The sequence below is a fragment of the Nilaparvata lugens genome, chromosome 9 (genome assembly GCF_014356525.2).
Source record: "Nilaparvata lugens isolate BPH chromosome 9, ASM1435652v1, whole genome shotgun sequence".
NCBI classification, from domain to species: Eukaryota; Metazoa; Arthropoda; class Insecta; order Hemiptera; family Delphacidae; genus Nilaparvata; species Nilaparvata lugens.
The window spans coordinates 43,280,429-43,293,197 of NC_052512.1; the positions used below are offsets into that span (position 1 = coordinate 43,280,429).

The 12,769-nt window shown below is 35.0% G+C and overlaps 1 protein-coding gene across 1 annotated transcript in view; it reads right to left on the bottom strand.

The window, feature by feature from the left end:
* Positions 1–5,972: 5,972 nt before the first annotated feature.
* LOC111062177 (protein SMG5) overlaps positions 5,973–12,769 on the bottom strand; it is a 64,799-nt gene continuing 58,002 nt past the window's right edge. The window contains exons 16-18 of the mRNA XM_039435345.1: positions 12,456–12,627; positions 9,304–9,497; positions 5,973–6,230 (exon numbers count right to left, since the gene is read on the bottom strand). Of these exons, the coding sequence (XP_039291279.1) occupies positions 6,163–6,230; positions 9,304–9,497; positions 12,456–12,627 (434 nt within the window). The 3' untranslated portion in view covers positions 5,973–6,162. The remainder of the gene's footprint in view (positions 6,231–9,303; positions 9,498–12,455; positions 12,628–12,769) is intronic.

Here is a 12,769-nt window from a genome sequence, read left to right on the forward strand (position 1 = left end):
ATGACATCGCGAATGCTTTAACTCGATTCAATATCCAAGATGATGCTAATGCTAATACTTCTGAGCCCCATGATATGGAAAATAATGATTGTGGTACTGGTAGCTCTGTTTTCGATATGAATGACTATATTCTTCTTCGTGAAGACAATGCCGATCATACCGATACTCATCAACCAACTAAAGAAATTGACGACAATGCTTTACCAATTCATAATGACACTGACAGCCTTGTGACAATTCATTCAGCAGACAGTTCAAATGAACAAATTCAGATAGTAGACGACGATAAAATATTGAACGTTGAACATCATCAGATACTTATTGAACGCGGAAACAAAACACCTACCCTTCAGAAAATTTTTGATAAGAACAGACTCCTTCTCTGTTTTCAAGACCCCTTAGATTTCGAACACATAAACAAATTTTGTTTAGAATACCTGAAACCGAATACCACGTATGGTGTATATTGTTCAAAAGATGGTTTATTGAGTAATCAGTACGAATCAATGTTTAACAACTTTGCTAAAGTCATTAAGGAAAGTTTCAACTCAGTTAAGATTAAGCGGTATAAAAAAGTTAATCTTGACATTACTGATCCCGACGAACAAAAAGAAGTAGTTTCCAATTATGATACTGGAAAAACCTATCATAGAGGAATTTCAGAGAGTTACTCACGAATGTGTGACGACGGTACTATTGGCCTTCAATGATGCGTGATATTACCAACTTCATAAACAAATGCCCAATATGTTTAAAGACTAAATACGAACGTCGTCCCATTCGTGCAGAATACAAAGTATCCCCTACTCCTACAAAGCCCTTTGAAAAACTGCAACTTGATGCCTTTCAGTATGACAAACGTAAATTTTTATCAATCATCGACTGTTTCTCCAAACGACTCGTAGTCTACCCCTCACGAGTCTTAATCAAATCGAGGTAAAAGACCATCTCTTCGACTATTTTTCTCTCTATCCAACCCCCAAGATCGTACAGATGGACAACGGCAGAGAATTTGACAACGCTGGTTTACGTGATTTTCTAAAACTTTATGAAGTCGAACCTTATTATGTTACCCCTGGTCATCCAGACTCGCAAGGGTTAATTGAAAGAACTCACTCCACTCTAATTGAACTTTTAAATTCTATCCAACTTCAAAATAGAAATAATACCACTGAAGCCAACATGAAAACGGCCGTGATTGCGTTCAATAACACACTCAATTCCACCTTAAAAATGACACCAATGGAAATAACATTCGGCATCTCTGAAAATTCTTTTCTGAATGACACTACAGAACAACTTATCACTGAAGAGCGTACAAAAGAGTATCATGATAGGTTACAGCTCATACATAGATTGGTAAAAGATAAGGTAGAGATGGAAAAACAAACTAGGACAGAATTATTGAATAAGAATAGGGAAACAGACGTCGAAATCCCCGAAGCCCCGTTTATTAAAACAACCTTCAATAAAAAGAACAAGCCAAAATTCTTCCAAGTACAATATGATAAACAACAAAATGTTGCTACAAATTCCAGAGCAATTCAAAAACGACCATTCAAAATCCATCCTAATAGGATGAAACGACCACGGAAAATAGTTAAAAAGAAAAATAATAAATTTGTTTCAGAACAAGATGATCCTCATTCTCCTGCTGCTGGTCCCAGCAATGTCGTATAAAGTAACGGACTTGACCAAATCATCTGGCATTACACCAGTTCGAGTACAGAACTCCTTCATTATAAATGGCACATACACATACATGCACAACATAAACATTACACGACTACATGTTGAACTAACACATATTGAAGACTCTGTAAACCTTTTAAGAGCTAAGGATAGTGATAAGAATCGTTGTAATATTTAACGTTTGTATTTAGATGATATTAAGTTAAAATTTGATCATATTCATATAAATAATCTTAGAATTAAGAGAGGTCTCATAAACGGACTTGGTTCCGCAATAAGCTGGATTACAGGAAACATGGACTCTGACGACAAAGCGAAATATGACAAAATTTTAGAGAAAGTGCAAGCAAATGAATATCATTTAGAGCATAATGTCGAAAATCAATTGTCAATCAATAGAAACTTGATACACAAATTTAACAATGGGATTGATGTCATTCATGCCAACAATGTCAAGCTGAAAAATTATTTTAATTCAATCACCACTCAATTCACTTCAATAGAGCTAACTCAACAACATTCTTTCTTATTCAACACATTGACTCTCATAAAAAATAAAATAGACGATATTATGGTGAGCTTAGAATTTTGTCGACTAAACATACTCCATTCAAGTATTCTGTCTAGAAACGAATTGTCTTTATTAATTCATTCGGCTAAATTGTCTCTCATTTCTGATGAACCCGAAATTTTGTGGCAGCTAGGGTCTGCACATTGTCATGTGAAAGATGATTTCATTACTTATTTTATACAATTGCCTTTGTATTCTCATGCCTATGAGACATTTTTTCTCCTATCTTACCCAGTCGTAAAAGGAAATGAGTTGCGAACAATTGTTGAACATCCGTCCTTCATAATTCGAAAAGATAACTCATTGTTTACAGGAGATTGTTTACTAATAAGAAATAATTATTACTGTAAGAATATGTCTAGAATAGTTAATAAGTGTATAAGTCAACTTTTAGACGATAAGGACCTTCATGATTGTAAATCTTTGGTTATAAGTGAGGCTAAACCTTTTATAAGATACATTCAAGTCATAAATAAATATTTAATGTTCAATATTACTACTTGCACTATAAGTAAACAAAATCAAAACATTACAATTTATCCAAGGAAGACTCAATTACTGAACCTTGAAGAATCAGAAAAGCTGTTTAATTTTTTAGAACCATACGTTTATTGGGAAAGCATTGTATCCTTACCCTCAGAACAACCTGCGAGAACACTATATACAAATCTATCTTTCGACTTGATCCATAAAGCCAATCTAAATATAGAACCACTAGAAATTATAGAGGATTTTACAGCTGAAAGCAATTACCTACTTCATTATATTCTTATCCCAATTGGAATTTTTGTGCTGTTGATAATAATTGCAGTTATTTATTACAAATGTAAAATCTCATTGAAATTTTGTAATCGAAATATTCCTGATAAGAAACAAATAGCTTGCAACTTAGGCGGACCGTACCTCCCAACCGAAACTCCTACTTGAAAAATTGTTCTAACACTTTTGTATTAGTATGTATTGATAACTTAGTTGAGTATTATTTTATATTGTTTTTAACCAGTTTTTGTATTTTGGGTCTTATCAGTTTTTGGTCGCTGAGGACAGCTCCAAACTTGGGGAGGGAGAAGTTATACCCATTGTTATTGTATAGTAGCTGATACAGCACTTAGAATAGTATATAAGCTCTAGTAATTAAGATTCTTTGTCTCATTTCTGTATTTTGGGCAGTCACTATGCCGGTTTGTTTCTTGAATAAATCTTTTTAAAAAGGATGTCACGTGTTCCGTTTACTTAACTTAAGATATGTTCTATAAACATAACCTGGTTTACAAGTTTCGAATGAGGAATTTGTTTATTGTAGTTGACAAAACTTCCATCTGGAGCGCTAATTTGTACTAGTTTTGCCAAGGTCTATAAATACAGGTCATGATACGATCCCGTGATGCATTGCAAAATCGCCATTTATGGGGTTCTAGTTCACCAATTTTCAAATTCATCAGCTGTTATCATTATAGATTGAACAACATGATGTGTTATATTGTTCAAGGGATATTGCTTGGCTTTGAATTGTAAAATAAATTGTTCCAACAGAATAATAATAATTAGATTCCAACCAGGAACTGAATCAATGATTTTTAGATTTAATTGATCGGGAACTTTAAACTCTTTTTGAAATTGGCCTCGCATATTTCTGTCTTGTCCCAATGCCTTATGAATCATAATCCTTAAGTTACAAGAATAAAAACAATTTTTAATAATAAATAAATGAATAATTGAAGCATTTATTATTGAAATTTCATTATTAAAAGATTGAAAACCTGAATTCACATATTATCTGAACCAGAATATTGTTTTTAAAATGCACAATTTTGTTTTGAGCAAATTGAATTAGATTGGAATATTTCAAATGTACCGCCATGAAGACCCCACAAAATGGCCGCTCCATAAGGAACACGAGTGTCATGACCTGTATTTATAGACCTCGAGTTTTGCTGTTCCAAATTCGGAACTAGAGAAAACATATGATTTTTTTACAGTATTGTATCATAGAGAAACAATAGCGTAAGTAGATATCCCATGGTATAGGGAATTTATGTCGCAACTTTTACTGTTATCTCAAGCTGATGACCGTCGATAATTGTCAATTTTTACTGTTTTGTTGGGGTGATAGTGTATGAACGGCACAATTTGAGAGACTACCAGCGTCACACAGCTGCATGGGAAAGAACTACGTCAACTATCGGCTTGGGATAACAGTAAAAGTTGCGACATAAACGCCCTATACCATGGGATATCTACTTATGCGATCGTTTCTCTATGATAGTATGCTGTAATGAGAATCATATGTTCATTTGTTCTACAATCAGCTGTTTACCAGCTTGATTTCATGGATGTAAAACAGCTGAAATTGAATGGCTATGACAAAAAATGAACAACAATACTATTGATGAATTCTGATATTTTTATCATTGTTTACAAGTTTACAGCATCAATATTGAGATTAATTGGCATTAGAAATTTGAAAATTGCATGAATATTTTCAAGGTTATGGCGCAGATAAAAGATAGCATAAGATGATATTCCAAGGTAGTTTATGTCCCAAATTTCATCTCCGACCACTGTCTATTATTAGTGTGTTGTTGGGAGTGTGAGAGTGTAAGAAGGGCACAGTATGAGAGACTACCAGCGTCACATACCTGCACCAAAAATAACTACTAGGACTATCGGCTTCAGTTAACACTCACATTTGCAACATAGACACCCTATACACTGTCTATTATTAGTGTGTTGTTGGGAGTGTAAGAGTGTAAGAAGGGCACAGTATGAGAGACTACCAGCGTCACATACCTGCACCAAAAATAACTACTAGGACTATCGGCTTCAGTTAACACTCACATTTGCAACATAACGGTCCAACACCATGGCATATCACCACAAATGATACAGTTATCAATCATTATCAATGATACAGTATCATCTCAACTTGATACACAACACAATAATTTGATACAAAGCTTCCAGTGTCACATAGCTTCACCAAAAACAACTACTAGGACTATCGACTTCAGTTAACACTCACATTTTCAACATAACGGTCCTTTACCATGGCTTATCACTGTGAATGATACAGTATCAACACAAAATGATACAGTATCATGCCAACTTGATACACAACACAATAATTTGATACAAAACTTCCAGCGTCACATAGCTTCACCAAAAACAACTACTAGGACTATCGACTTCAGTTAACACTCACATTTGCAACATAACGGTCCTGTACTATGATATATCATCATAAATGATACAGTATCAACACAAAATGATACAGTATCATGCCAACTTGATACACAACACAATAATTTGATACAAAACTTCCAGCGTCACATAGCTTCACCAAAAACAACTACTAGAACTATCGGCTTCAGTTAACACTGACGTTTGCAACATAACGGTCATTTAACATGGTATATCACCAGAAAAGATACAGTATCACCACAAAATGATACAGTATCATTTCAACTTGATACACAACACCATAATTTGATACGAAGCTTTGAATGAATTCCACAAACCATGGCTTATCTTCTTATGCTATCTTTTATCTGACATATATAGGTATATAATCCAGATATATCCTCTACTTTCAAAAGTTATATATTGGAAAAGTTGATTCTCCAACTAGAATACATTTTCCTTTCCTTGATCTCAGATTTCCAACATATTAAAATCTTTTCTTATGCTCTTCCATTTCTTTATTTCACTCCCTTCATTTTTTCTTCTTTACTATTTTCTTTCTTCTCCTTTATCTTCCTTTAGTAGATTTCTATCTTCTGTCTCCTTTTTAGAATATCCTTGTCGACACCATAATGTGGTCAATCTATTTTTATCTCAATTTTCCAATCCGTCACTTCCCCTGGGAAAACCCCTGGGAAGATTTTTCCAGCCATTTTCCTTCATCCGTGACTTTTCGACGAGCTTTTCCACTTGCTGTGAAACGATTCTATGTGCTCAATGTTGATGCCTGAAAAAGAAAAATCAGATTTAAATTATAATTGAGTGAGCGAAGTGAGGTCTAAGATTCAAGTCGACGGTTTGGCATTTCTCTTAATGTTTAAATGTTTATATGTTGCGCATTTACGGTGAAACGCGGTAATAGATTTTCATGAAATTTGACAGGTATGTTCCTTTTTAAATTTCGCGTCGACGTATATACAAGGTTTTTGGAAATTTTGCATTTCAAGGAAAATATAAAAGGAAAAAGGAGCCTCCTTCATACGCCAATATTAGAGTAAAAATCAGACTATAGAATTATTATTATTCATCATAAATCAGCTGACAAGTGATTACACAAATGTGTGGAGAAGCCAGTCTATTGCTGTATTTCCATAAGGTCTATAGTTTCAATCAGGTACTTGTGGATGAGAATACTGCGTGAGGTCTACTGTTCACAGAACTACTAGTATAAAAGGAAAAAGGAGCCTCCTTCATACACCAATATTAGAGTAAAAATCAGACTATAGAATTATTATTATTCATCATAAATCAGCTGACAAGTGATTACACAGATGTGTGGAGAAGCCAGTCTATTGCTGTATTTCCATAAGGTCTATAGTTTCAATCAGGTACTTGTGGATGAGAATACTGCGTGAGGTCTACTGTTCACAGAACTACTAACTATTACTCTGCCAGTCTCAACCAGTACTAGTGAACGATCTTTCTCCACCCTGCGTACAATAAAAACATACCTATGGAATTCGATAGGGCAGCAAAGATTAAACGGATTAACAATGCTCAAGGTTCACCGTGCTTGATGAGCTGTCTAAGACTCCAAGACGTTTGAATTTTAGACTTGTGTTTTGATTATTAAAAAATATTAAAACTAATAAACTTATGTACATAGTAAGGCTAATCTCTGATGAAAAAAGATTTCTATAAAGTATTATTGCATTATTATAACATTGATTTTATCTTGCTGTACAACCCCCATTCTTAAATAGCTACATATGGAGCTATATGTAGCTCCGCTACATAAAGTTAGTTTTATCTACGCTAACGTAGTTAGCGTAGATCTACTTATAGCAGAGCTATATGTAGCTCAAATTTGATATGGCTCTGCTATCTATAGTGAGGTCCACGTTATAATGGCAGTGTAGGATTAACAATACTGTTGCTGTCCTTTTCTATCATACAACACAACAGATAGCGCTATCTCTCTCTAGCTTTGCGATGTTGTCTATTTTCCAGAATATTTTATTTTTACATTTGACAGTGACTGTACAAAAGTAGACAAACAATTCTCAGCCGCCATTTTTTTTTCTTCATTCTATCAAAATACTCGAGTACACAAGTCGTATAATTGATTTAAAATGTATTTTTGAATCAATTAAATAATTTTTAGACATTACCGTATGAGAAACACAAATTAAAATACATGAAATGACATTTTAAAAGTTGATAACTAACCATCCTAGACTCCATCCATGCTTCAGTTAGCCTAGTTAGGTTAGACCTACTCGAACCGGTATAAATAATATTGAAAGGTTACTTCAGAATTATTTCCATTGAAATTACTCATTTTAATAGGATTAATATTTTTCTCTTATTTTTAAAAGAAACTGGAATAGAATACCTACCAAATAACTTAATTTTTGTTGTTTTGAGATTCAGATTGGTGTATCACAGCTTTATAAATTAGCCGCCAATTCAGGTTTGTAGAAAAATAAAAATCTGATCTCAGTTATGGAAGCAAATTTTTGAATCAAATTATGAAAAAATATATTTTCTTGATAAATTTGACATTAGATTGATTATTTTATCGAGGAAATTATAATTATTATTAGATCAAATTTAATGGGATGAATTGAGTAACAGCTGTGTACACTCAGTGGCAAAATGGAGAGACTTGGCAACGTTTTTCTCCTATCTTTCTTCACTGCTATTATAATGTGGACCTCACTATAGGGAGATGATACAAAGATCACCACAATATGATACAGTATCATCTGAGCTTGATACATAACACAATAATTTGATACAAAACTTACAAACTTTGGCAACAGTGCAGAGGTAGGAAAGGATAGCGCAATCTGCTTTGTGGAATGATAGACAAGGATAGCAACACCAATGTTAATCAAATACTGCCATTATAACGTGGACCTCACTATAGGAAGATGATAAAAAGATCACCACAATATGATACAGTATCATCTGAGCTTGATACATAACACAATAATTTGATACAAAACTTACAAACTTTGAAAACAGTGCAGAAGTAGAAAAGGATAGCAACACCAATGTTATCAAATACTGCCATTATAACGTGGACCTCACTATAGGAAGATGATACAAAGATCACCACAATATGATACAGTATCATCTGAGCTTGATACATAACACAATAATTTGATACAAAACTTACAAACTTTGAAAACAGTGCAGAAGTAGAAAAGGATAGCAACACCAATGTTAATCAAATACTGCCATTGTAACGTGGACCTCACTATAGGAAGATGATACAAAGATCACCACAATATGATACAGTATCATCTGAGCTTGATACATAACACAATAATTTGATACAAAACTTACAAACTTTGAAAACAGTGCAGAAGTAGAAAAGGATAGCAACACCAATGTTAATCAAATACTGCCATTGTAACGTGGACCTCACTATAGGAAGATGATACAAAGATAACCAGAATATGATACAGTATCATCTGAGCTTGATACATAACACAATAATTTGATACAAAACTTACAAACTTTGAAAACAGTGCAGAAGTAGAAAAGGATAGCAACACCAATGTTAATCAAATACTGCCATTGTAACGTGGACCTCACTATAGGAAGATGATACAAAGATAACCAGAGAATGATACAGTATCAACACAAAATGATACAGTATCAACACAAAATGATACAGTATCAACACAAAATGATACAGTATCAACACAAAATGATACAGTATCAACACAAAATGATACAGTATCAACACAAAATGATACAGTATCAACACAAAATGATACAGTATCAACACAAAATGATACAGTACCAACACAAAATGATACAGTATCATCTGAAGTGTGGCAACTCACCTGCACTGCTAGCTATACCGATAGGACTAAACCCGTTGGCGTTAGATCCGTTGGGGTTTGGCCCGTTAGATCCGTTGGCGTTAGACCCGTTGAGCAGAGTTGTAGATCCTGTTAGCAGAGTGACTAGACCCGGCTCTTTGCTGCCACACTGGTTGCTCAAAAAATGACAGCATTCGACTATCTGAAAAAACAACCTGCAACAAAAAGCCATCGTTAGTTAACTAGTAGTTCTGTGAACAGTAGACCTTGCGCAGTTATAAGCCACAGTCTCCTCTAATACTGTCCATCAGAGTAAATTATGTCCTGTCGTGTCGTGTCGGCGAGATATCGGTGTGAAAACGGCTAATGGCTGTTTGGGTTGTTGTATCGACAATGCTAATAATTAGATGTGAACAGCTATAATATGCTACTGCCATCAAAAGCTTACCGAGTTGAAAGCAGAGAAAAGTCGGGAGAAAATACTATGCTACTTAAAGTCATCAATTGCATGCCTCACTGCATGCCACACAACAGCTGTGTTTCCAATAAGTTACATTGAGATATTGAATTGCATGCGTCATTGCATGTAATTGATATTCGACAACAAAAAGCCATCGTTAGTTAACTAGTAGTTCTGTGAACAGTAGACCTCGCGCAGTTATAAACCACAGTCTCCTCTAATACTGTTTATCAGAGTAGATTCTGTCCTGTCCTGTCGTGTCGGCGAGATATCGGTGTGAAAACGACTAATGGCTGTTTGGGTTGTTGTATCGACAATGCTAATAATTTGATGTGAACAGCTATATGCTACTATCATCAAAAGCTTACCGAGTTGAAAGCAGAGAAAAGTCGGGAGAAAATACTATGCTACTTAAAGTCATCAATTGCATGCCTCACTGCATGCCACACAACAGCTGTGTTTCCAATAAGTTACATTGAGATATTGAATTGCATGCGTCATTGCATGTAATTGATATTCGACAACAAAAAGCCATCGTTAGTTAACTAGTAGTTCTGTGAACAGTAGACCTCGCGCAGTTATAAACCACAGTCTCCTCTAATACTGTCCATCAGAGTAAATTCTGTCCTGTCCTGTCGTGTCGGCGAGATATCGGTGTGAATACGACTAATGGCTGTTTGGGTTGTTGTATCGACAATGCTAATAATTTGATGTAAACAGCTATGCTACTATCATCAAAAGCTTACCGAGTTGAAAGCAGAGAAAAGTCGGGAGAAAATACTATGCTACTTAAAGTCATCAATTGCATGCCTCACTGCATGCCACACAACAGCTGTGTTTCCAATAAGTTACATTGAGATATTGAATTGCATGCGTCATTGCATGTAATTGATATTCGACAACAAAAAGCCATCGTTAGTTAACTAGTAGTTCTATGAACAGTAGACCTCGCGCAGTTATAAACTACAGCCTCCTCTAATACTGTCCATCAGAGTAAATTCTGTCCTGTCGTGTCGTGTCGACGTGATGTTGGTGTGAAAACGACTACTTCATTTATTTATTTATTTATTTATTTATTCCATAAAAACATAGAAAGGCTCACAGACAAACTCCAGTACGAGCCTTAATGACACATTTGATAGTGTAACGTTACAATTAAAAAAGAAAATAAGAGAAAAGAAAATAATATCGCAATTCATTAAATATTCACAATTCAGTAGGCTATAACTAATAAGATTAGAAGAGAACGATATATTGGTCAGATTCAGAAAGTTAGTAAAAGGGTAGAGGATGAAAAATATTTAAATAAAAATAAAGAAGAAACAGTTGAAAAAATGGCTGTTGTATCGACAATGCTAATAATCCTATACTATTAAGCGAGCAACTTCTGTTTATATGTTTAGATGTTTGGATGTTTAGATGTTCATGTTTATATGTTTGTATTTCACCGGATCTCGAAAACGGCTCTAACGATTCTCAAGAAATTGAAATTATGAAATTGAATAAATTTCGAGATCCGGTGAAATACAAACATATAAACATGAACATCTAAACATCCAAAGTAAAGTTGAGAACATAGTAGGTTTATAATATAAAGATTCGATTGCACTAGGTCTCATCCCTGAGAAAACTCGCTGAAGGACATTAAAATGATAATTATTATTCATCCTTGGAAAAACATCTGATAATAATTATTATTTCGTCGTCTGTTGGTGATGGAAGTGAGTGAGCGAGTTCATGTGTGTGGGACTGTGTCAAAATTATGACTCAGCTGTTGAACTTTTGTAATCATTCAATCAGGTACTTACTTAGTGCCTCACTTCGCTCGGTCAATAACACAGGATTGTCTCTCAACCTTTCTCTGCTTTGAACTCGGGCTGACCTGTTGCCAGTATGTCTTAAAGTAGATTAGCTTTTGATGTTTGCATTTTTGATACACCAACCCCAACAACCATTAGCCGTATTCACACCGATTTCTCGCCGACTCGACATACAGACAGGATTTACTCTGATGGACAATATAAGAGGAGGCTGTAGTTTATAACTGCGCGAGGTCTACTGTTCACAGAACTACTAGTATAAAATCAAACGTGTAGACCTCTTCGGGGGACACGGTATATATACTCTATCAAATATATATATATATACTCTATCAAATTCTACAATCATGTTTGTAAGTCGTTGATCTATATATATATATATAAGCGAAATGGCACTCACTCACTGACTGACTGACTCACTCACTCAGAGAATGAGTATAAATTGAACAGAAAATGTTCAAATTTAGTACAGAAGCTAAGCTAGGGTGTAATAATGTTGTGTTAAAAGGAATTTGCAATAGCGTCAAAGATACGCCCAAAATTAGCGTTTCTTCAGTTATTTCATCAAGTAATAGACAGAAAATTTTCAAATTTGGTACAGAGGTTTAGCTAGGGTCTAAAAATTTTGTGATGAGGTGACTTTAATATTTCATCAAAGATACACCCAAAATCAGCGTTTTTTAAGCTTTTCTGCGTTTTCTCAGTACTCTGACTTTCTGATGGAATGAAGCATGCTCAAATGAAAAATGTAGGCGAGCGAAGAGTGCCCGCTGATCTCATTTTTGGACGATCCAGTCGGGGGTCCAGGGGCTCGCCCCCTGGCTAGACGGATATGGCGAGCGAAGCGAGCCTGACGGCTAGTGGATGAATAAAATGAATAAATGAATACTAACCAAGCCTCCTTGTCCTTTTTTTTCGGGTACTTGATAAGTGGCAAAGCGAGATGCTCCGAAGGCCGTTGAGCCCTTACAAACCGACTTCCGCCCTTCAGCTGACTTTCCAGCCATCGGGTGCTCTCCCTCACCAACACGCTCTCTCTCTTTCTCTCGTCCAACAGGGATACCACTACACAAACATCAAATCAACAAGGAGATAAGAATATTGGAGAAAGAAAGATCAACACAATATGATACAGTATCATCTCAAAACTTGATACAGTATCTGAACTGAACTGAAACTTTATTCACAACATGTTTATTTTCCTTGC